Source organism: Anomaloglossus baeobatrachus, chromosome 5 (genome assembly GCF_048569485.1).
Source record: "Anomaloglossus baeobatrachus isolate aAnoBae1 chromosome 5, aAnoBae1.hap1, whole genome shotgun sequence".
NCBI lineage: Eukaryota > Metazoa > Chordata > Amphibia > Anura > Aromobatidae > Anomaloglossus > Anomaloglossus baeobatrachus.
Window position 1 is genome coordinate 55,078,240 of NC_134357.1, and position 25,780 is coordinate 55,104,019.

Here is a 25,780-nt window from a genome sequence, read left to right on the forward strand (position 1 = left end):
ATGTTGTGTGTGTTACTAACTGCCTATGATGGCGACTGCCAGCGGGGTGATGGACACCTGCCTGAAGAAACCAGTAAGTGTCATGGCCCCCAGCCGAAGGCACATACGATCACGGGGTCTTATTGGCGCCCCTCTCCTTCACTACTACTCACTATATTAATTTACTACTAAGCACTAGTGATGAGCGAGTACTAAAAAGCTCGGGTGCTCGAAGCTCGGGCCGAGCCTCCCAAGATACTCGTGTACTCGGCCCGAGCAACGAGCCCAATGTTATCCTATGGGAGACCCGAGTATTTTTGTGAAATGACCCCCCGGCAGCATGTAGAAACCCTAAAAATGTCACAAAAGTCTCAGAAGAGTGCTCAAATGACATGGCATCAGCATGGGGAAGACCCCTTGAAGCATTTATCACTCAAAAGTCACAGCTGTGAACAATTTTGTCCAAGTTTTACGCCATTTTTACGGACTCACCAGAAAACCTTCCAAAATGACACCAAAATGAATTTTCATGGCGGAAATGTTAAGGGCACATACCCAATAGTGAGATAGAGCTAATGTATGTTACTTTTTGAGATTAATACATGAAAGATTTTACATGAAAACCCTGTGTGGCACTCCGATGTCCAAAACGCACGTTTTGTGCTTTTTACTAGCGATGTCGGTCATTTTTTTTTTTTATTCTATCTCCCTCAGTCCGTCGGTCTGTCTCTCTCTGTCTTGTCTGTCCCCCTCTCACAGTCTGTCGGTCAGTTCCCCCCCCCCTCTCTCTTACTTACCGTTCCCCGATCACTGCCGCGGCGCTGCACAGCTGTTCAAACTCCGGTGGCTTTTCCTCTTTTGAAAAAGCCGGCCGCTCATTAATCAATCTCCTATTCCCTGCTGTCCTGCTTTTCGGCGCCTATGATTGGTTGCAGTGAGACACGCCCCCACGCTGAGTGACAGGTGTCTCACTGCACCCAATCACAGCAGCCGGTGTGTGTATACTGTGCAGTGAAATAAATAATTAAATAATTAAAAAAAACGGCGTGCGGTCCCCCCAATTTTAATACCAGCCAGATAAAGCCATATGGCTGAAGGCTGGTATTCTCAGGATGGGGAGCTCCACGTTATGGGGAGCCCCCCACCCTAACAATATCAGTCAGCAGCCGCCCAGAATTGCCGCATACATTAGATGCGACAGTTCTGGGGCTGTACCCGGCTCTTCCCGATTTACCCTGGTGCTTTGGCAAATCGGGGTAATAAGGAGTTAATGGCAGCCCATAGCTGCCACTAAATCCTAGATTAATCATGTCAGGTGTCTCCCCGAGATTCCTTCCATGATTAATCTGTAAATTACAGTTAAAAAACACACACACCCGAAAAATCCTTTATTAGAAATAAAAAAAACTAACAAAGTCCCTCATTACCAATTTATTAACCCCGACAAACCCTCCATGTCCGGCGTACTCCACAGTCCTCCAGCGTCGCGTCCAGCTCTGCTGCATGGAAGTGACAGAAGCTGCAGAATACACCGCCGCTCCGGTCACCTCCACGCAGCTAATGAGATGAGTATAGCGATCAGCTGAGCTGTCACTGAGGTTACCTGGATCCAGCGGTGGATGCAGCGGTGGCCGCGGGTAACCTCAGTGACAGCTCAGCTGATCGCGCTACTCACCGCCGCTCCGGTCAGCTCCATGCACCAACTGAGGTGAGTATAGCGATCAGCTGCTGTCACTGAGGTTAATCGCGGCCACCGCTGGATCCAGCGGTGGCCGGGAGTTACCTGACTGACAGCAGCTGATCGCGCTATTCCCTTCATTAGCTGCGTGGAGGTGACCGGAGCGGCGGTGTCTTCTGCAGCTCCTGTCACTTCCATGCAGCAGAGCTGGACGCGACGCCGGAGTCCGTGGAGTACCCGGACATGGAGGGTTTGTCGGGGTTAATAAATTGGTAATGAGGGACTTTGTTAGTGTTTTTTATTTCTAATAAAGGATTTTTCGGGTGTGTGTGTTTTTTAACTGTAATTTACAGATTAATCATGGAAGGAATCTCGGGGAGACGCCTGACATGATTAATCTAGGATTTAGTGGCAGCTATGGGCTGCCATTAACTCCTTATTACCCCGATTTGCCAACGCACTAGGGTAAATCGGGAAGAGCCGGGTACAGCCCCAGAACTGTCGCATCTAATGTATGCGGCAATTCTGGGCGGCTGCTGACTGATATTGTTAGGGTGGGGGGCTCCCCATAACGTGGAGCTCCCCATCCTGAGAATACCAGCCTTCAGCTGTATGGCTTTATCTGGCTGGTATTAAAATTGGGGGGACCGCACGCCGTTTTTTTTAAATATTTATTTATTTATATTACTGCACAGTATAGACCCGTCCACCGGCTGCTGTGATTGGGTGCAGTGTGACACCTGTCACTCAGCGTGGGGGCGTGTCTCACTGCAACCAATCATAGGCGCCTGTGGGCGTGGAAAGCAGGGAATATGAGATGGCTGTGTACAGAGCACAGCGCGCCGGCCGGTATAAAGGCTCGGTCACGCTGTGCAGGCCAGCCAATCACTGCAATTCCACAACTAACAGGGCTGTGGCATTGCAGTGGTCTGCCAGCCAATCCCTGCATGAGGGCTGGCTCTCAAAAGAGCGCCAACATGCAGAAATGAAGACCACGAGTAAAGCATGAGTATTGCAAAATTACTCGGTACCCGCCGAGTAGCCCGAGTACAGTGATACTCGTGCGAGTACCGAGTAGTAACAAGCATGCTCGCTCATCACTACTAAGCACCTACATATATGCAGCTGCTGGGCACGACATCATCTTCTCTATTTAATACTAAGAAAAGCATGTATTATTTCTAATGTGATATAAACATAGAGATAGATCAGACCTCATCCAGATAGAGAGTCAACGTGTCCTCCTCTTCTTCTGCCCGTTGAATTATCTTAAATGTTTTTAACTAAGGAAACAAAAAAAGATAAAAGAATCGAGAAAGTATAGACAAGTAAAAAAAAAATGACCCAAACAACGGTAAACACTTAGCTCAGGCTGGTCCTTATGTATATATTTAGATTGCTCATTTTGGTTAAAAACTAAAATAACCAGACATGACGTTTGAATTATTTAATATTTTACCAGGGAAATCCTGTATACCAGTGCACCCATAAAATGACTGCCCAGGAACTACAAAAACAGGATTAGATACCATTATGTGTAATCAGAGCAAATTTTCCTAAAAAAGCCACACTACTGCCATCAGAGAGGTATGCGTAAGAGCGGGCGAGCGCTCCTCTAAAGCTGGCCGGATTTTGTGTCCCTAATGAAACAAAGTCAAAGCTAACTCTTTCAGCAGCATGGGAGAACACATGGCAGACCATACCACTGATCTGAACCGCCAATTTTCAGGAACACACCGGCTCTGTCAAGGCAGAATCTGAGGGGCCGAGGAGCTGTGTGCTCCTGAAGAAAAAATATAGTCTTTTAATCTTATACCTTGGGCAGAGGTTGGTCTTTGAATGCACTTCATGTCCAATGAAGGCTTTGTACTTCTGTACTTTTTATCCTACTAGTGACCCCCATGTCAGGAATACTACCCTAAAGAGAGCACTTCACGTTTTGTTGGATCAATCCTGTAAAATAATTTCACCAAAAAGCGGTGATCTGTCAACATTTAGGTGTTATTTATAGTGCAGTACCCCGGATATTCGGTACTCATAACTAGTGATGAGCAAACTCTACCATGCTCGTTCTTGTAACTAGTGAAGAGTGACCACTACCATGCTCGGGTGCTCGTAACTAGTGATGAGCGATCCCTACCACGCCCGAGTGCTCTGTACTCGTAACTAGTGATGAGTGAGCACTACCATGCTGGGGTGCTCAGTACCCATAAATAGTGATGAGTGAGCTCTACCATGCTCGGGTGCTCAGTACTTGTACCTAGTTTTAAGTGAGCACTACCATACTTGGGAGCTCAGTACCCGTAACTAGTGAAGAGTGGGCACTACCATGCTTGGGTGCTCAGTACCCATAACTAGTGATAAACGGTTGCTACCATGCTGGGGTGCTCAGTACTCGTAACTAGTAATGAGTGAGCACTACCATGCTCAGGACTGGTGACTAGTGATGAGCGAGCACTACCATGCTCGGATGCTTGGTACTCATAACGAGCAGTTGGATGCTCTATTGGGCACAACTCAAGTACTCGAGTATAATGGAAGTCAATGAAGAACTCAAGCATTTTTCGGGAAGAGTTCCTGGAAAAATGCTTGAGTTCCCTATTGACTTCCATTATACCCAAGTACTTGAGTCACGCCCACCTGAGCAGCCAACTGCTCGTTACAGGTACTGAGCACCTAATCATGGTAGTGCTCCCTCATCACTGGTTACGAGTATCGAGCCCCTGAGCATGGTAGTGTTCGCTCATCACTAGTTACAAGTACCGAGCATCTGAGCATGGTAGTGCTCGCTCATCACTAGGTATAGCCAATAAATTTAACCCCTTTATCCCGGACATTTCTAGCGACGCAATCCAATGGTCTATTTTCTATTATCTCAAGGCACAGTGATTTACATGTAACATACAAGGAGATCACCTGTTCTATTGAACTTTTTACTGGAGAGAAACCTGACAACATCTTAACTTCAATTAGAACCATGTTCGATATCTGGCGTGATCCGGTGTATCTAGAAAGAGCAAAGATAGAAGAAAAATGATTCCTTCATTATATACACAGTGCTAGTTGTCATCTATTTTTGGACCCAAATATAAAATTTTAGTAATCCTATAGTTTTAAACTGTATATAAATTATAAGAATTTGCATTAGAAAAATCCATCATGAATTTGGAGGATACTTTGCAGCTGAAAATTGGACTTGGGTTGTGAATTGACATAGAGAAGGATTCATTTTTTACGACAGCCATGGCCGTTCCAAACCCAATTTCGTCCACACCTGTCCCCTCCTCTTCATGTCCATGTCCCCTCTTCCTTGAATGTTGAAACATCCAAGAATTATTGATTTCCAACAAGTTTGGTGATGCCCAGGAAATTAGCTGATGAGTTTGGGAGGTGTCTCTTTATTTCACAGACCTCCCAGATATTGCAGAAGAGGTGACTAGTTATATTTACGTGGAAAATCTGTGGCTGGATCTTGACAGAATCCACATTGATTGAACATTTAGTGTTGGTTAAGCAAATCCACTTCAAACTCCTATACATGATGGATGGGTTGTTGGAATTAGGTGCAATATTGAGTAAGTGAGGACATATTTCTGTGATTGTTGAGTTCTATTGCTAGATTGAAGGCACTGCCATTTCTTATTTTTTGAAGAACATCACTGCACCATATTAAGTCTTCTCTGAATGTGGCACCCCGGGTAAGAAGGGGTTAACTGCTGGTGTTCATGCTTACACAACACAGCCGGGAAATGAGTCAGCAGTTACACAACATGTTTTCCCACTTTAACTAGACTAGAAGGTGATCCACATTGCAACGGGTTTTCCCCCAGCACTGGTGAGTCATCAGGAAGGTGGGGGCAGCACAGGGGAGTGAGAGAGCACACAGTTTTTACCTTAGAATAGCCTGGAACACAGAACAACACGGTCGCAGAGAGTGCTTCAGAGCTTCTCCTGTTAGAACCGGCCTGGCTGGAAGGAGTAGGAGACGACCGGTGGAGCCAGTGAGACAATGGAGCAACACGGTAGCCAGACGGTGTTACCATCAGCCCTGGAGGAGAGCAACATCTCGCAGCGGCGGCTAATCCCTGGCAGCATACCACAGGTGGCGCTGCAAAGCAAACTCCCATCCCCTATTGCCCATCACCTTGCCCTCTCTTTATGTAGCCGACAGGGCCATGGAGCCGGGTCAGGCCATTCACAGCAACCCCAAATACCACTGGCCTGGTGACGAGTAGCCCTTCAGGTCCCGTGGGGCGCTACATGAACATAGACACTATGCAACTGAACTCCATTAACTTTAGCTGTAGTTCTATACATTACCTCAACAGAGATCTTGTGCAACCCAATGAACCTCAGGCACTTTATTTTTGTGATCAGTCCTAATTCCTTTAGATGACCTTATCTGATCAACATGTGGATGCATATCTTTAAAATAAGCCACCACTGAGAGTGCACATTTCATATATGGCATCATTTGCGAGGTATTACACAACCCTTAAAACACCACTTGAGCTTTTTTTTCACTGCTGGAGTGGTGCTTTAAATTAAAGTCCTCCTGCCCCTAGCGTTATGTTTACCCTCTGGTGTTTTTTTCAGTGTCACTCTGATCTCACGGCGCCATCTTGTGCCCGTAACTTCTGACTGGCTGGAAGTCAGAAGTTTCATCACAAGCGCTCAGTACAAGTCTATGACAGCCAGAATGAGGCCAAAATGAGACTCTCATAGACTTGTTTTGAGTTGTAACTCTGACACACTCCATGAAACACTGGCGCTTCTGGGAAGTCACAAACGTTGGAATGGCGGTGATAGAAGATGAAGCCGCCAGAAGGTGAGTATAAGACAGGGGCAAGGGATTTAGATTTAAAGAGATGGTTCACTACTCTGCAATAGTGATCACATCCCTGTAAAACTGATAGGGAAGGCTTTTTCTAAATACCTTGTTCAGCCAATTCTGCCTCTGAGTGGCGCTATTGCAGTCCGCTCATCCCCATGAAGTGACCCCTGGGCTTTATGACCTCTGGAATTCGATGATGTCACGACAACTTCCAGCTGAATCAACATCACCGAGGTCGGCTCCAGTCTTCCTGAGTGACTGGGCTGTGGGTGGAGTTTCAGCACTTGTCACAGCCCGGCATTGCTCCAGCTTGCGGCGTTCTGCAGTGAAGAAGAGAGTGCGCGAGATGCTGGGCTGTGATGAGTGGTGAAACCTTATCACTCATATGTTCCATGATTTCCATCACCTGGTTATTTTGCTCCATACGGCCTTTTCTTTCATCAGGTGTGTGACATCATCTTTGGGCATCTTCACACTGTACTAGGGATTTCTGCACTGCTTAGGCCTCTGACATTATGATGCATGCTGTAAAGTGACCATGTTATCAGGTGCCTGAGCCTACTCACAACGTGTGTTGTGATGTTAATAGGCCTTCTGTGACGGGTGTGTCTTGGCTGACATACAGTCATGTGATTTCTGGCAATAGAAGGTCACAGCATTTGGCTGTGCAAGATGCTCCCTGACTTTCTATTGTTCCTGCTGTCAGTATTCATTGTACTAGATAGCTTTCCTGCTGGGTTTTCATCTCTTCCCCTAGGACCCAGCGGAGCTCTCCTTCCATCCAGCTGCTGATTATCAGTACAGTGGAACCTTGGTTAATGAGAACAATCCGTTCTGGGAGTGTGCTTGTTAACCTAGTTACTCATTAGGCAAAGCAAGATTTCCCATAGGAAATCACTGTAATGCAGACAATTCATTCCACAACTTGTTAAATGTCCCATCCTGGTCCCCTGTTGTGGCATTCCACACATGTACAAATACGTACAAACAGACACAAAGTCACACAAACACGCACAAACACACACAAACTCACACGCACATATTATATGTTCACCTTACCTTCCGTTCCATCGCCGGCCTGCTGGGACTTGCTGTTCAGTAGCACGGGCTGTGTATCGGGTAACCATGACGACGAGGGCGGAACTTCCGCACCCAGAGCGCTGACGTCAAAGGCAGGAGATGCTTGCCTCTGATTGGCCAGCGTGCTGCCTTTGAGTAGCGGTGACAGGAAGTTCCTGCTTCGTCACTATGGTTGCCAATGCACAGCCTGGAGTGGAGCGGCAAACTACAGGACCCAGGAGGCCGGCGATGGAACTGAAGGTACACATATTATGCTCAACTTACCTTTTGTTCCATCGCCGGCATCCTGGGTCTTGTAGTTCGCCGCGAGGACGTCACGATGTACCCGGGAACTACAAGAACCATGAGGCTGGCGGTGGAACGGAAGGTAAGGTGAGCATAATACTGTATGTGTGTGCGTGCGTGTGTGTTTGTGTGTGTTTGTGCGTGCTTGTGTGTTTGTGTGGACTGCAAGTGCGAGTCAGAGCGCGGTGGATGTACGGAATCGGAAGTGTGTGCGGTGAGGGTTTTGCTCGTACAGCAAAGCTTTCTCGTAAATCGAGTTACAAATTTACAGAAAGCTTTGCTAGTTAAGCGAAATTCTCTTTAACTGGGTTACTTGTTAGGCGAGGTTCCACTGTATGCCCTTTGTGCTTAAATACTCCCATCTTCCCTGGACTTGTGCTGGGGATATTATTCAGTTCATTCAAGCTCTGGTTGAAAGCAGGCGTCTTGTACTCATCTGTGGTATCGTTGCTGAAACTTTGCTGAACTTCTTCCTGAGTCATCTGTGGATAAGTTGTTCATGCATTTTCCCCCTGTGTGTCCTCCTTATGTCTGTTCTAGTGTTTAGTTGGGTTGACGAAGAGCTCATCCCACCCATTTCCTATTTAGGGCCCAGCACTAGAGATACCTAGGGTCTGGTATCCGGCTAGGTGTGGAACCTATCTAGTGTAGTGAGGTACCACAGGGACCAGCAGTAGGTTTGGTTAGGGGTCATCATCTCTCCCTCCCCTAGACACAGGGTTTCCCTTTTCTCCATTCGCTTGGTACTTCCCCATCCCTAGCATGACACCTACATAACGCCGAAAGCACCTGCACATAGTGAGAAGGAAATAATGGAGTGGAGCTTGGCTGTGGTGAAAACAGCACAAGTGACCAGAGAGGGGTGTATCATTTTTCTTTATAGTCTCTTCCCAAGTGTTATGCAATTCAGCAAAATGGCGGCTGATGTCTTCCTGAATTCAGATTCAGAATTTGTATTCTAAAATTTGAGGCAAATTCAATTCATAGGTTGAAAAAAGACCTAGGTCCATCTAGTTCAACCTTCCTCCACCAGTTATGAACAAATTTGCTGGTGTCTTCTTCTAAGCAATCTACTTAAACTCACGCTACAAAAATGTTGATTTGGAGCTTTGTGGGGAGGCCTCTGGTGCACTGCAGTGGTCTTGCGTCCAGCCGGATCATAAAGGTCGCCTCATTTCTCTGCGGAGGGACGTTATATCTCAGGAGAGCCTGCAGAATAATGAGCTTAATTAGAAATTATCCAAAAAAATCTAACAAGAAAAAAACAAAACAGAAACACAAGAACTAAACTTGTATAAAAGCTTCCAAGGGTTATTCCCATCATCATAAATGGGTATAGTTGGAAAGTACTTGTAAATACAAACAATTTTGTGGATTACTACTTATCAAACTTTTTAGCCATTCTTAAAATAGTAATACTTTTGTTTACATTTCGTTGCCTTGGAGATCGACTAGAGTATGCGCAGTACTTACAGACTAGTGATGGACAAATAGTGAAATATGTGGTCTGTCGGATTGCAGGTCATGGTGGCACAGCAGTCTGGCAATCCAGCAGCAGGATCAACTAAGTTCACTGAGAGCAGCGGGGCAGCCCCCGAGTGCGAACTCTGGTGACCTAACTACCGAATTTCCGGACTGCTTTGCCGCTGTGTCCCGCAATCCGGCAGCAGGTTCACCTCTGGTCACACTTGGTACCGTGGTAACCCTACTGTGAATTCCGGTGATCTGACTGACTTTTTACAGCCAGGTCCCCCGCTGCACTCAGTGTGTCCCAAGAGCTGCAGTGATCATTCGCATTTTCCATCACTGCAGCTTCTGGATGTAGCAGAGCTGAGATCGTGATGGGACGTTGTGTGGATTACAATGGACCTGCAGGGGTGTTTATGGGGTTAATAAATAGATGAAAGTGGGTGTGTTTTTTTTAATATTTACGATAAAGGATTTTTTCCTGCTTGTGTTTGTTTTCTTTTTACTTGGTAAAGGGGGGTCTCATAGACACCTCTCCATTACCAACTCAGGGCTTGATTGCAGCTGTGATTTTTTTTGACAAATCACAGCCCACATCAACCCCATATATTACCCCGATTGCCTCTGCACCAGGGCAATTGGGATGACCCTGATAAAGTGCCAAAATTGGGGCAGCTCATGGATGAGCCAATTGTTGGACAGCTGCGGGCTGCTGTTTTTAGGCTGGGCAGGACACAATAACTATGGACCTTCCCAGCCTTAGAATGTCTGTTTTACCTGTGCTGGTTATCACAAATTGGTGGGGGACCGCACTTTATTTTTTTTTGCTGCACCTGAAAATCACAGTAATGCCAGTAGCAAAGATGTCTTCAGCATTACTGTGATGGATAGGCAATCCCTGCATGTTCAACGGCTGAAAATCAGGTGCCAAATGTTGGGACAGGACTTGAAACTCACGAGGCAAGGAGCAAAATACTCGAGGAGTAACGAGTATTCCAAATACCTTAAAATTTATGCAAGTGACGACTAGTGCTGAATATATTAGCCCATCACTATTACAGGCTCTTTTTATTTAGCTTGTAAACACAGTGAAAATATAACCCTGAAGATTGTAGAATTAAGAATGCAGCCCTTGATTTTAATAAGTAATGGAAGTCGTTAAAGGAAAAGTATTGTAATATTGCTCAATCTTCATTGTATGTAGATTGGTTCTAATCTGTACATAGGGAACCTACAAAAGCATAGCATGAAAAAAAAACACCAGAAAATGGTACAAAAATATAAAAACTTTATTAATGTATTTAATCAGGCTCAGGCTCTAAATACATGAATATCACATAGCTTCAAAAACATTCTTTATATATATATATATATATATATATATATATATATATATATATACATATATATATATATATATATATATATATAAATGTTACGCATTTTAACTCTTGTTTTTAATATGTAATTGACATTTGACTCACCTGCACATAGACACAACTGTTCCCACTTGATGTTACGGTGTACTCTCCCGGGATCACTGGGAGTGATGCTCTCTGAAGTAGAAGCCGGTTGTCATTGTTCACATGAAACTGTTCCCGAAACCCCCCGGTTGAATTCAACACCACAGTAGAATTTCCCTTGTCACTGAACGTGGCTTCTGCATATAAAGCCAAGGCCTGAAGAGCCACAATAGTGTCCTATACAAGAATAAAAATGGAAAGATATTATAAGAATAAGCTTCAAGAAACATCCAATTCTTAAAGGTAAACTGTATCCTAGGCCTCCTTCACACATGTGACGTCCGTTTTCACATGTACCGGAGACACTGACACACGTACAGTAGATCCGTTAAAATCAATGGGCTTGTTCACACGTTTGTATTTTGACATGGTCCGTGTGTTCCACACGGCGACATGTCCCTTTTCTGCTGGGAGCACTGATGTCACACGGACTGCACACTGATGTGATCTGTGTGACATCAGTGTGACCTGTACTGCGGGAAACAAGTCACTGAGAAATAAATGTATTTTTATACTTACCTGTCTCCGGCGCTGCTGTTGCTTTTGGGCCTCTCATTATGCCTCATCAATATTCACTGCACTCACTGTGCGATTGGAAGCAACAACAGCGCCGGAGATAGGTAATTATACAAGTTCATGCTGTCCATGTGCTGTCCGAATATCATGCGGACAGTACACGGAACACACAGATGGACACACGCACTTACACCAAATGTTAGTTTTCTGCACAGACGCTTTACACACACACACACACACACACACAAACATACACACACACACACACACACACTGATTACAAGCAAACAGGTCACAGGTGAGAATGTTACCTATATTACACATTCAAACCCATTTCTATCTATTTCTGTGCATGTTGTCAGGCCAAAATCACCAGGGTATGTGAAGTTTTGATCAGGGTCGTTTGGATGTTTTCGGTTGTCATTATGATTTAAAATGAGAAAAACCAACCACTAACCATGAGTGGGAAAAAAGTATTTGTGTTATCATTCATATTCTCTGAAAAAAGGCCAAGAAAGCAAAAAAAATCTGCCAGGGTGTGTAAACGTTTGAGCACAACTGTATGTCCACCTCTGACCTCAGAGCCAAAACCAGGTTACAAATAATTTATTCATAGTGTTTAAAGAGTGTAAAAAACTTTACCTGAGTAGACGAAAATCCTCCGAAAGCATTTTGTTGCTTGCTCAGCCAGCTCACAATCTGTGCCGCATGGAACAGGTCCTTAGTAGTAGCTGAGAGCAGAGCCAGGAGGACGTAAGATGTCAGTTCCACCTCCGTAGATGAAGCCCGTTGCCAAAATGGCTCATTAGACACAGGTTGGGGTTTTGGTTGCCAATATAGTTGTCCATCTTTATCAATAGGCATAGTAAAAAGAGCACAGAAAAAAAAGCAAATAAGACACACAGCATTAAATTTTGGGTTTGCTTTTCTGACTTTCATTATGCAGTAAAAATGATTTGGCAAAATAATTCTGCAGGTCAGTATGATTACAGAAAAAAGAAAAATACTGACACCACTTCCTAACAGACAAGTGTGAACAGGTGCAAACTAAACATGAAATAAACTAACAAATAATCAGCTGCACTCTGAGACGATAAGATATACAGACATTCAATATAGGAACTTGGACATGCATTACTCATAAGGAAATAAATTAAAAAAATTGAGACACTTGGGGTATAAAAAGAATAGTTTAAAATTTATTTCCTTAGCAGTAATACATGTCCAAGTTCCTATATTCAATGTCTGTATATCTTCACAGAGTGCAGCTGTTTCTTTGTTAGTTTATTTCATATTCAGTATACACCTGTTCACACTTGTCTGTTAGGAAGTGTCTGTTTATTTGTTAGTATGATTACGAAAACACCAAATTTGTATCGTTTAAAAAATAACAAAAAACCTACACAGAAAAAACATTGTAAACAGAATGGTTTGTGTAGTCATTTTTAAAGACGTAGGGCTGATTTTTTTGCATGGCAAGGTTGCATTTTTATTGATTTAATTGATATAATTTTGGGGTACATACAATTTTTTTTATCTTTTTTATGGCATTTTTATGTGGGACCAAAAAATAGCATTCCATTTTTTTTTTTTTGCATTATGTGATTTATCTTATAATTTTATATTTTTGCTCATGGATCAGACTTTATGGACAGGGTGATACCAAATATATTCATTTACTTTTGTATTGGGAAAAACTGATTGTCAGCCATGTCCATTGAAGCATTGGCCTCTGGATTTAAATTTACAGAATATACCTTTAACCTGTTGCTTAACCCGTTTGTGAACAATGACCGAAATATCTCTCATACTTGAGTATCATAGTGAATGGGGAGAGCGCAGGGGACATGGGCTCCAAGACTGGCTCTCTGGATTGAGGTCCCTAGCTATCCCTTACCTCAGAGTTACCTCTGAAGGTGAGGATGTCTGAGCTGCCTTCCTGGCCCTGATCCTGACCAGCCCTGAACTTATAGCCCCTCCCCCCAAGTCAGGGGAGGGCTGGGACAGAGGTATGATTACACTAACAGAGATAGATAAACAGGGGAAACCAAAACTCTATCTCATAGCACGCTCACACAGGTATAAGACAATAAGAGGTAAGGAGGAAAATTAGAGCAGGGAGAAAACAAGACAATGAGATTCTCTGCAACAACAGGTACAAAGCAACACAATCACCAGCAAGACTGGGACACAACAACACATAGACCAACACAGCATAAGACTATAGTCGGCGTGGGAAGACAGCTTCTATCAGCTTAAAAAGGCGGGACTAACTGTGATAGGTTTCCAACAACATGTGATCCCAGAAGTAACCAGCAGGCTAGCAGAGTTCAACTCTGTAATGAGCACACAGCTGGTTGACGCCCGAACCTGCCTATATATCTCAGAAACACCAGAATAACCATAGTGTGGGGTGCCAGAATCTGTAGTGGGAACATCATTTGATGCCACCATGGCACTTGGCGGGTTTTGAGCAAAACTCCGAGTGACAGTGAGTGTTTGTTACGGCAGTAATTCCTTCTACCACAACTGCTGGGATCAGAGATAACTATGATTCCAGAAATTGAATATCACTAGTGACTGTATCGATACTACTTAAGGTGATTGTCAGGGGAAGGTGATCCCTCGGTGAACTGGAGGAGGAGTTATCATGGTGGTGGGGGCTGCCTATTAAGCCAAGACAGTGGGTTTAATTGTTAAAAAATTGTCAACAATCGTACCTTTTTTCACAGCTTTCTGCTCCAGTCTATCCAATAAGATCCTCCTGTAATAAGTGTCTCCATATAGCGTGAACGTATATGCAAGTAACGCTTGGGTGTACATATTATTAACATTCAAAGCCAATTGTTGCAGGCATAAAACCGAATCTCTAACAAGAGGATCCTGGAAGACAAATACACTCAATTAACGTGTGATTATTTTCCATTTAGTAGCAAGAAGAAAATAAATATGACAAAGTTTCCCATCAGCTTAGAGGTTGGCTTCCCACTCACAGGAACTCGTTCACTACCGTCTACCGGAGTACACCGACCATTCAGCCAGACTAACGTCAGTACTTGTTCACCCAGGTCTACTCTGAATGTCCTCCTGAGTCCTGAGGACTTGTATTATTGGAGACAACCCAACAACAGAAGAGTCTGTTTGAGTCCGGGGTCTGGAGTGCCTTATAGGGGGAAGGAGCTAGTTCTATTTAAGTCACAACTTCTTGAATCCTGCCCGGTAGCTCTATTCTCTCTGTCCACTGAATATTATGACTGTCGTTGTCACAATCACCCACTAGCTGTGACCTCTGTATTCCACACAACTTGCACTTGTCACCACACTTGTCTGCCCTTTCCTCCTACAGAGTAGCTCCATTGTCAGTGGCTGATCCCACAACTTAACTATTGCTTATCCCTACTGTCACCTATTGCTACAAACTTCATCTAAACCAGCCACTAGATGGCGACATTTCCTACCATATCCTACATAGCAATCCTACTCTTTACATTTGCATTTTTACATAGCAATCCTGTTATATACATTCTATACATGATATGCTTGTGTCTTCAGGGGCAGGACTCCCACCATCTCCATGCACATTGCCAATCTTGCCATGAGCATAACTAAAGCCAACCTGGCACCATTTTTACACAATTATCTCTGTTAACAGGCAGAACGCTCAGGTTTCTATTGGAGGACTAGCTCTTGAAATCCTTCTAGGAAACATGAGTCTTGGGGAATAGCCCGGTCTACAATTCTTTAGCCTAGTCCTGCATGTGCAGTTTGCATCAATGTCAAACATGACCTAAAATGAACATACTACGTTAATCCGTACTTCATTTTTGCAGTTGATTACTTACTTGTGGAGGTTTTCCTGCCTCCAGCAGTGCTATTGTAACATAAGCGGAAAGGGACACATCATCTTCAACACCCCCCTGTAACATAAGTGATATTTCAGCATAACAACAGTGGATATATTGTTGTTTGGATACATATTAGCTGTAAAGTTCTGGGAACATGTAATGTAGTGAAATACTTTCTTCCACATAAGTCTCATAGTGTTGGCACACATGGCAATAAGAATATGGCCATTCTTATTGCCATATTCATATTTCTTTCGGTTGTCATATTGCCGTAGGATCATATGACAACTGAAAGAAAAATGGACAACAAGTAATGTGACTTTAAGAGTTGGTGCTCCCAGGTGTTCTATGTTTTGTGGACTAGCTGGCAGAGTCGGGGCTCCCCTTGGAACTGTGTAGTTGGACTAACCCTGCCCAAAAGTGTGGGAATTTGAGAAAGAGCAGGAGTAGAGTTTACGGTGCGAACAGGAGAAGTCAGGTCGAATGAGAGAGGAGACGTCGATGGAGAAGTGTCTAAGAACGGAGGTTGGGTGAGAAGCGCAGTGCCGGTTTATAAGAGAGAATGACTGTGATCCGGACAGTAGCTGAGCCCTGGTAGCCATCGAGTACCAGTGGAGCAAGCTCCTGAGGTTGGCGATTCAATGGGATGGAAAATGCGCACCAACGGGCCATCCGAGCATCGTGCTCTCAGGAGTGGACTTGTTCCCCTGCAACAATACTGTGAATCCTTTAACGGTGTGCACACCCGATAGGGATTAACGTAGGCTTCATGAGTAAGAGCGTGGTAGCTGCACGGCCCATTTAGTAGAGGCTAGTCAGGTTGTTAGGGCACCACCGTCTTAAGTAGATTCTCCTTTTAAAGTTTACCATTGTATTGATCCTTGTAAGAATTGGGACGACACAGGTTTGGCAAGTCCGGCTAGAATCTGCAGTGTTTGTTAACTGTGCTATACTTCACCCTTGGTTAACACATATATTTCCTGTACATTAATAAAGCGATTCCTTTGTTTCTGCACCCTGACCTCTTGTACCGTAATTGAACTGTCACAGCTGTCTCTCTGTTACTAGAGACTTGTGACAGGATCTAGGCAAGAGTCTCTCTTTGCCATATGAGATTTCTCAAGTTACACATATTTACTTTCCTTTGGTGGTGAAAGGGTTAATGTCAGTTTTGCTTTCCAGCAGCTTCTGACTTCAGGCCTCAGGTGTTTTTGGTTGGTGACCACTCCCTTCTCCTATATATGGTCACATCTCCTAGTAGAGGGTGCTGGGTATTCTGATTCATTCTGAAGCTAGACCTTGAGGTGGAAGGAGCTGTTGTAGACCTTGTTGCTGTGAAGCAGTGTAAGCTGCAGTTCTGGTGTCTGACTGCAGCCATGAAGCTGGGCTTTAATGTCTGATTATTACCCCTGTCCGCTGTACCTTCACCTTCATGTTGTATTAGTGCAGCGGTAGGACTAGCAATCCTCACCTGCTAGCTCACTAGTCAGAGATTACTGCAGAGTGGCTCAGGGCTTCAGGTATCCTGCTTGGTGACAGGTGAGGAACCTGTATGGGGACTAGCTAGGAGTGCGGGAGGTGTCCCTTCATCCCTCTCCCAGCACCAGGGTCCACCATTGTTTAAGAGTCCCCGGTGTACAACTTGTTTATTGTGGAGAAACCCGTTTGTTGTGTGTCTTGCCCCATGCCGGACCTTCCCCAAGTCCGTGTGTGACATGAACATGCCTAACGGTGGTACCTTTGCCTCCGCTTCAGTAGGACTTTATTTCCTGAGAAGATGTGTTGTGGTGCTGTCTATCAACCAAAGAAGTCTGGCCCCATTTTGATCTCCAGGTCTTTTTTTCTATGCTATCTATATTGTCTAGATCACAATAGAACAAAGAAATAACCCTACCTTCATGGACGTATGGAACAGTTTGCCCACATTTCGGAAACAGCCAGTGTAGAATCGGTTTCTAGTTAACCAAGAATAAGAAGCACTGAGCTGAATGTCATCAATAGAAATGTAAGGTTTTGATTTACTGAACGACTTCACGACAAAAGCAGTCAGCCTTAAAAGAAGAGAGATGATGGTAAGTAAAAATGTGATGTGATTGCTATCAGAGCTGCTCTAACATTTGGTGCCATATACCCAGTAGATTCCCCCTCATGCAATTATACAAGCAATAATACAGTGTCTGAGGGGCAATTGATGCCGCTGTCCTGCTGTCTGCTTGAAACGTTTTTAAATATCAAGACTCTAAGATGGGTCTAAAAGTTGTGTCTTGTCTGTACTGGCAGGGGTATGGGAGCAAGAGGCCTAATCCTGTCACTGATCCACCTCTTAATTTTTAAAATGGAAATGCCAGGCCACATCCTGTGTTTTGCATGGACCATACCTCACTGCTGTGCAAAGACACTATAGGGAAATGGAGAGGGGGGCAATTGATGCCACTGTCTTGCTGTGTGCCTGAAATATTTTTAAATATCAAGGCTGCAAGATGGGTCTCCAACTTGTGTCTTGTCTGTATTGGCAAGGTTTGGGAGCACCAGCCCTACCCCTGTCTCTCATCCATCTCAATATTTCTTATGTCAATAGTTGAGAAGCTAATGGCTATGCCAAAACAGTGGGGCTGCGGTGACCCGAACTTTGAAAGATTTGCTCATCTCTAACCATTAGTGTTATGATTTGTGCTAACTGTGCCTCCCAAGAGCCAGGAAATCGATAAAACCTGGTAATACCTCATAATGATTGTGGCTTGTAGAAACCTCCTATATGGTGGCTTATTTAACACTGCTCAAGTAACCAAACAGTGCCCAATTATAAGTCCCATGTGGTGCTCAAATACCCATACTGACTAAATAATATTGCAATATAAAAACAATACAATAGTGCAACCACTGTGATATAATTACGGTGTCATAGTAGCAGTGCCATACACATAGAAGCAATCTATAGCTATAGGATGTAGAAGTAAAACCTCAATACCACAAAGGTTTCATGCCCCTAACAAGGGCGCTAACTCACTGGGATTGCACAGGTTCCAACCCAATAAGACCTGTCAGTTATCCATTCAGTTTTACTGATCTCCAACTATTTCAGGATACTCACCACATATTTCCTTCAGGGTCACTTTTACCATATGCACTGTATGACCCATCATCACGTTTATATAACAGCTGCCTCTGGTACCCTGTAAAAACAGCGAACTTACTACAGGAAATAGCAAATAAAAACAAAATTCTTAAATTTGCAATTTGGACATGAAATTGTCTTACCCTATTAAGCTTAAAGGATATTCCAATCTCCAAGATCTTATCCCAATATGTAGTAGGTACAATAATAAGAATATTAGCAAATAACTTCAATTAGAAATGTAGTATAGTTCTCCTCATGGGCAGGGCATTGCATCTTAGCTATTTTATGGTTACGATCACGAGCAACTAATTGTAAGTGAAAAGTAGACAAGGCACTCCCAAAATGCTTTGCATGAAGATTTATTTATGTGCTTTATAACGTTTTCGGTCCTATTTGGACCTTCATCAGTAGCACTATACAGAAAAAAAAGTGCACCCCAATATCTTGTTGACACACTGACAGGAGGTGCCATCCTTTTCCTACCAACTAATTGTAAGTGACATAGTGAATCAGGAGAACTATACTACATTTCTAGTTCGAGGTATTTGCTAATAATATTATCACACCCACTACATAATGGGATAGGAACTTGCAGATGGGAATATCCCTTTCACAGGAGTTTAACAAATTCCTACCATCTCAGTTTAATATTCGTCAAAATAATGATATAACATAAAGGCAGTGTAGCGCTGGCGACCCTGCGCTCCTCCACCCCTTCTCTGCAGGGATGTGCTCTTACTCACCGCTGCAACCGGCTCTCACCACACAGCCCAACTTCCCCGTGGTGCTTCACATGGGTACTTCCTGCTTCCCCCTCCCGTGCACAGGCCCTCCGGGAGTACTCCTAGGGTGTGCACGTGCACTGCTGCCCTCCTGTTAAAGGGCCAGCACATCAGTGCCTAGAAGTGTCTCTCAGCCTATTGCTGTGAGGTGCTGGTTACTTAAGGCCCTCTCCCACTAGGGGAGGTGCCTGATTAACGTGGTGAATTAGTTAGAGGTTCGTTCCCTGGCCAGCTAGTTGTCAGGTCCGCTGTGCAGATTCTGGCCAATGTACAGTGTCCCTTGCCTGATACGTGGACCTATGAGTAACCTTGTGTCTGTCTTGCCTAGCCATGCCATCTGCCTCAGCTGCCTCAGAGGACTCAGTCATTCTAGTGTCTGTGCCCGTTCGCCCTGGCCATGTCATTTGCCTCATCTATCCTGGTGGACTCCGCCATAATATTGACTCTGTCCGTCCTCCCTGGCCATGCCATATGCCTCAGCTGACCTCATGTTCCCTGTAGCACGAGTGACTCTGTCCATCCATCTTGGCTGTACTGTCATCCTCCGCCATCCCGACTCCACATGCTACACTAATGACTGTGCCTGCCAATCTTTGCCCGGGGGGGGTCAGCTGCCACAGTCTCGGTCTTTGCCCTGGGAGTGGCATCTGCCATTCACTTTGTGGTGGGCGCTAAGTCAAGCCCCTCCCACCAAGGGCAAGCGCGGGTTCCCCCTGTGGTCCAGTTTGTCCACTTTTGCTTGCCACAGTACCATCTCTGGCGGCCAGCGTTACAGGCAGCAAATAAGAACCATAAAAAAGAAGTGTAAATTTCAGAATTCCTTGCTTTATGTTTATTATCATCCTTTTTGTATTTATCTGTTTTATGACCTCAATCTGTAACCAAGACTAGGAGCCAATTTCTTTTAACGGCTTGTGGCTTCGTGTGTTAGACTTTCCTACCCTATTCCTTATACACACTGGCTGTGACCATATCGATAAGGTCTGAGTCAGTAAGTAATATCATTTAATTGAAAGCTAAAAAGAAAGGGGAACAGAATTATGTGATCGAAGAATTGTATGGGGAATTGTCTTCAGTTGAGTAACCAAAGTGCACAAGTCACATCCAGTTCTGTAACTAATGAGCAGTGAAATCCTTCCCGTCTCACCATTCTTCATGTAGTTGGTGGCTTTTCTCTTAATTTCACTCCTCAGCTGATTAGTCTTCTCCAGATATTGCAGCGCAAAAATATTTGGGGCAAAACGAACCATATTTTGTTCACCACAACCAGAAGGCATGGTCAGGAGATGGTCCAAGTGCTCGAGGGTTGTACCCATCATATCTCCTATAGGAAAAAAAGATTCATCAGTAATTTTAATACAATATTTAAGTAACAAAAAAATCTGAATTACAGAATTATTAAAAGTGTAAGTTAGAAAATGTATAATTAAGGCTCACCTCACATCAGTGGTATTTTGCCGCAAAGCCGGATCCGTTACAAATGCGTTTCAGTTCCATTCATTTCCAATGGAATCACGGCAAGATGCGGTCACATGCGGTTGTGTATGACAAACGCAACCGCATGTGACCGCATCTTGCCGCGATTCCAATAGGAAATTACAGGAACTGAAACGCATTTGTAACGGATTTGGCTTTGCAGCAAAATACCACCGATGTGAGGTTAGCCTTAGTTTTATGAATAGAAGAGAAAACTTGGTTCATTTTAAAAGCAAAGTATACAACAAAAATTAGGACTGCTTTTAAAGAGGATCTGTCAGCTGGTTTTTGCTACCTCATCTGAGACCACACCCTGAATCCAATGATGTATTACTTACCGTATTTTTCGCTTTATAAGATGCACTTTTGTTCCCCCAAATTTTGGGGGAAAGTAGGGGGTGCGTCTTATAATCCGAATATACAGATTATATACTGCAGGATCCTGGGGAGGTGGGGGCCGCTCTGGAGCGGTGCTGGAGGCTGAGAGAGGCTGGTAGAGGCTGGTGAAGGCTGCAGCGGGTGATTTCCTGATCCCGCTCATATAATATGCACTGCCACTGTCCATCACCGTGGTGCTGAAACCGCACCGCGGCGATGGGCTGGGGGAGCGGCGCATATTATATGTGCCCGTGCTCCCCTTTGATGGCACATGCCCCCCCGTGTTAGATATGGCCCCCATGCTGCTGCACATAGTAAAATAAAAAACTCTTTACTTACCTCCTCCAGCGTGTCTCCCCGGTCTCCCTCCTGCTGCTGTGATCATGCACACAGAGATGTCACTCTGCTTACATGACCGGCACCGAGAACCAGGAAGTGCAGGAGGCCAGAGCTCAACCCCACGGAGGGAGACACGAGGGAGGACAGTGGTGGAGAAGGTAAGGAAAGAGTTAATTTTACTAAAAGCAGCAGCATGGGGGTGATATCTAACACAGGGTGATGTGTGCCAGCCACAGGGGGCCATGTGCCAGCCACAGGGGGTCATGTGCCAGCCACAGGGGGCCATGTGCCAGCCATAGGGGCCATGTGCCAGCAATAGAGGACGTGTGCCAGCCATAGGGGATGTGTGCCAGCAATAGGGGACATGTGGCATCACTGGGGGACGTGTGCCAGCACAAGGGGGCTATATTCAATATAAGATGGCCATATCCAGATTAAGGGGGCTAATTTTAGGATGGGGGGCTATGAGGGACATATACTCTATATGATTTGTTAGACGGACACTGGCATTATAAGACGGACCCTATTTATTAAAAAAACATTATCTATTCCTTCACCAAATTTGGGGGTGCGTTTTATAATCAGGTGCGTCTTATAAAGCAAAAAAATACGGTAGTTTACTGGGTGCAGCGATTCTAGCACAATCAGATTTTTAGATTTAGCATGTAGCAGACATATGAAAGCTACCCCTGCCCACACCAGGCTCTGTATTTACATTGTCTATAGACAGTGAGTTGCTTATCACAGGAATGGCATGGTCAGACCATTGCTCGTGTGCCATGTAGTCTGAGTAATGATAAACTCCTGGTGCTAAGAAATTAATGCAAGTAAACAACAGTAAAATAATGCTGAAATCTGTGTTTTAACCCCAAAGCATGCTGTATTCAGATTACAAACAGTAGCAAACACCTGCTGACATATTCCCTTTAAAGGGGTAGCCTGGGGAGATAAAAAATCTTTCTACTAGCCCTGTCCTCAAAATACTGTATAAAGAAGATATGCACTGTGCTGTTTCTGTACCTGTAATTTAGTGTGACAGTAGCTGCTCTTCACTGCTCCTCCTCCCCTCTGGGATGTTACATCACATATTAGGGGATGTGATCTGCTCTATGCTGTTAGCAATGACCAGTCCCCTGATAATAGCTGCTTTACTGCTGTTAGAGAACAGGGGGTTTGGCCATGTCCCTACCACGCCCCCTGCTCTCTTCCAGAATCGAAGCAGATATTATCAGGGGGCTGGCTATTACTAACAAAAGGGAACAGGCCATGCCCCCTGATCCCCAGAAAGGAGAAGAAGCATCAAGGAGCAGCTGCTGCATCCCACTGAATTACAAGTACAGAAATAAAATTAGGTAGCAGTTTATAAGGTAGAAGTTAATAAGCTATTAATTATATATGTAGATGTAAATGATGTAAGTAAAACATTTAGAAATAAAGCTGAACTGCATATAAAACTACTCATTTATAATGCTTCACAAATAAAGCATTTAATGGAGTTGTCCCTTTACAGTAAACTTTTGGGTATATGCTTCAGTAAACCTATAATATAGTGTAATAATGAAAATCTTGTCTTACCCACGACAGTCACATAAGCTCTCTCAGAATCTTTAAGAATATTTGCAGGTAGCTTTAGCGAGATGTTCTCTGTTTTAGAGCTTTCTATAGAACAAAGACAATTATCAAGTTAAAGGAGCATTATGTGTCATACTAAACAATCTACTTTTTCAATAGTAAGATAATGATGATGTTTACCTTGCCTTGCTTGAGTGCAGATCATAGCGTTGTGAGACTTTTCCACCAACACCCCACCTGGCTATAGATCCAAAGAAAGAGCAATGATGACCTATTCTGGTTAGATGGTCACATGTGATAGCAGGGCTGGACTGACCCCTATATGCTATGATGGACCACCTTACAGCCCCCATATACTATGATGATTCACCACACAGCCCCTATATATTACATTAATAATGCCGGAAGGGCCAGTCAGGTCATGGGCTACCTTGTCCATACTGATATAGAGCCACACGCTCTATCACTTACCCTAGCAGCGCTTCCCTTCTGTACGCAGCCTGCTCAAGACCAGCACCAAGCAAGGGATGTTGGTGGTGCGATGACGTCATTACATCACGCCGTCAGCGTTCACTGCGAGACTGGGATACAAGAAGAAATGGACGCTGCGGAGGATGAGTAGTCTGGATGAAGTGAATATATAGAAGGATTTTATATTTTGGGGGGGCTGTAAGGTGGACCATAATACTATAATGCGGTTGTGAGTTGAACCACTATATTTATAGGAGCTATGAGGTGGACCATCAAAGGATATAGGGGCTGTGAGGTGAACCATCAAAGGATATAGAGGCTGTGAGGTGGACCATCAAAGGATATAGTGGCTGGGAAGTGGATCATCAAAAGCTAATGGGGCTGTGAGCTGGACCATCAAAGGATATAGGAGCTGATACAGCATGGGCCTGAGTGTTTCCAAATGCCAGGGCTGAATTTCAATCTATATGAAGTGAAAGCTGCACACCAAATTCAGAGAAATATGAACAAGCATAACTGCTTTATAATACATAAGGAATGAAAAATACAAATAGCCATATGAAAAATGGATTTTTTGTTTTTAAATGTGACATTGCATAACTGCTGAGGATTATTTGAAAAAAAGATTTAGCTAATGTATTGATCAATTAATTACTGCCCCATAACCAACTTCACGGTAATCTCTTATTTATGGGGTCCCTAACCAAATGTTACCTCTATATGCGGTTAAAACCTGCTTGTGTGCATGGGTACGTAACCAAATGTTACCTCTATGTGCGGTTGAAACCTGCTGTGTATGGGAAGCAAGGGACCTGGCTATTCCCAAAAAATTATGCCACAAACAATAGAAGTAGGTTTCACTTCAAAGATTTCTAACAAATGGGGAAATTGAGGTTCTCACCTTTACAATGAGTGGCTTTATCACTGTGTCAGCATTTCCCTGTGTAGGAACAAGGGGAACCTCATTATTACACAGATCTGGGGTGTTCACAGCTTCCGTCCTCACAGTGATGTTCACCTCCCCTAGAAGATGGTAGGAGACACAAATAGAAATCTTGAAATATTGCAGTTTTCACATTGGCCACTTTTAAATTCCTTATTTTTGGGATCCGCTTTCATCTCTTGTGTATATAATGGAAAATTAATAAAGCTGAGGACTTAAGAAGTCATATGATTAAGTGTTTTCTCCAGATAAGGGAATATTTTTTTCATCTTACAGACTCCAAAAACAATTTGAACCACTGAATAGGTTATGGAAATAGAATATGATTTATTATAGTCCTTTCCCCTAGCTCGAGTTTCCATATAGATGCATAAAAAAAAGCGGAGAATTAATGGAAACCTTGATGCCATATTGTATGCTGGCCTACTGATGTCAACGCATATCCGTTGCAGATAAAAAAATAAATCTACTAAGTACAGTAGTTGTTTTGTCTTATTTATTTTAGCCAAGTTCTACACTTCACTTGGTTTAGTTCTTACTTTACCTAGTTTAGAAGCTTTAACGTTCCAGCTAAATGTTTTACTTTCCTCCGCACACAGACAGCTGCTGTACTGACAATCGGGGCAGGCCTCCAGTTCTAGCTCGAGAGAAGGTAACAAAGTGGTTTGGACCTGCCCGAAAAAAAAGGATCAATGAGTATCAATGATTTCAACATAATATCTGCACTGTACACACAATCGGCATCTTGAGATAACAAAACAAAATTCCAAGAGGTGAAAGTTTGTAAAGTCATGAGAACCATAAGTCTAATAATCAGGGGCGGGCTGGGCAAAGGAGGCATATGCCCCCAGGTCCGGTCACCAAGAAGCTCATTAAGGCCTCTATAGGCTGGCACTATTTGTATATCTGCAGGCTGGCCGCAACAGAAATACAGACATGCCCACATTGCACACTGTGCGTGACCTCTGCTGAAGGGCAGGGAGTGGCCGGGTAGCATCTTCTTCTAGTTGGAGAGCTGTGAGTGATGCCAGGAGGATAACAGCCAATCAGGAGAGTGGGTAGAGCTTGCTCAGTACAGCGGCTGGAGAAATAACAAGTGAAGAAAAGGAAAACAGTGCAGGAGAAGGAGCAGAAACCAGAGCAAGCAGAGAAAACAGAGCAGAGCAATCGGAGAAGTAGCAGAGAGCAGAAGGAGCAGAGCAAACAGAGAGCAGAGAAAACAGGGCAGAACAAATAGAGAGCAGAGCAAACAGAGAAAAAAGAGAGCAGAATATACAGGAAGAAGGATCAGAGAGCAGAATGAGCAAAGCAAACAAGAGAGTAGAGAAAACAGAGCAGAACAAACAGAGAGCAGAGCAAACAGAGAAAACAGAGAGCAGAGCAAACAGGGAGAAGAATCAGACAGCAGAATGAGCAGAGAAAACAGAGAGCAGAGAAAACAGAACAGAGCAAACAGAGAGCAGAATGGTCAGAGAGAACAGAGAGCATTCCCTG

The 25,780-nt window shown here is 44.1% G+C and overlaps 1 protein-coding gene across 1 annotated transcript in view; it reads right to left on the minus strand.

Moving 5' to 3' along the window:
- Positions 1 to 25,780, minus strand: part of LOC142312617 (alpha-2-macroglobulin-like protein 1) — an 88,354-nt gene that overhangs the window by 5,144 nt on the left and 57,430 nt on the right. The window contains exons 18-31 of the mRNA XM_075351611.1: positions 24,831 to 24,957; positions 24,245 to 24,366; positions 23,053 to 23,113; positions 22,876 to 22,959; positions 20,255 to 20,431; positions 18,299 to 18,380; positions 17,102 to 17,258; positions 15,205 to 15,279; positions 14,083 to 14,245; positions 12,005 to 12,210; positions 10,808 to 11,023; positions 8,941 to 9,065; positions 4,574 to 4,664; positions 2,872 to 2,940 (exon numbers count right to left, since the gene is read on the minus strand). Of these exons, the coding sequence (XP_075207726.1) occupies positions 2,872 to 2,940; positions 4,574 to 4,664; positions 8,941 to 9,065; positions 10,808 to 11,023; positions 12,005 to 12,210; positions 14,083 to 14,245; positions 15,205 to 15,279; positions 17,102 to 17,258; positions 18,299 to 18,380; positions 20,255 to 20,431; positions 22,876 to 22,959; positions 23,053 to 23,113; positions 24,245 to 24,366; positions 24,831 to 24,957 (1,755 nt within the window). The remainder of the gene's footprint in view (positions 1 to 2,871; positions 2,941 to 4,573; positions 4,665 to 8,940; positions 9,066 to 10,807; positions 11,024 to 12,004; positions 12,211 to 14,082; positions 14,246 to 15,204; positions 15,280 to 17,101; positions 17,259 to 18,298; positions 18,381 to 20,254; positions 20,432 to 22,875; positions 22,960 to 23,052; positions 23,114 to 24,244; positions 24,367 to 24,830; positions 24,958 to 25,780) is intronic.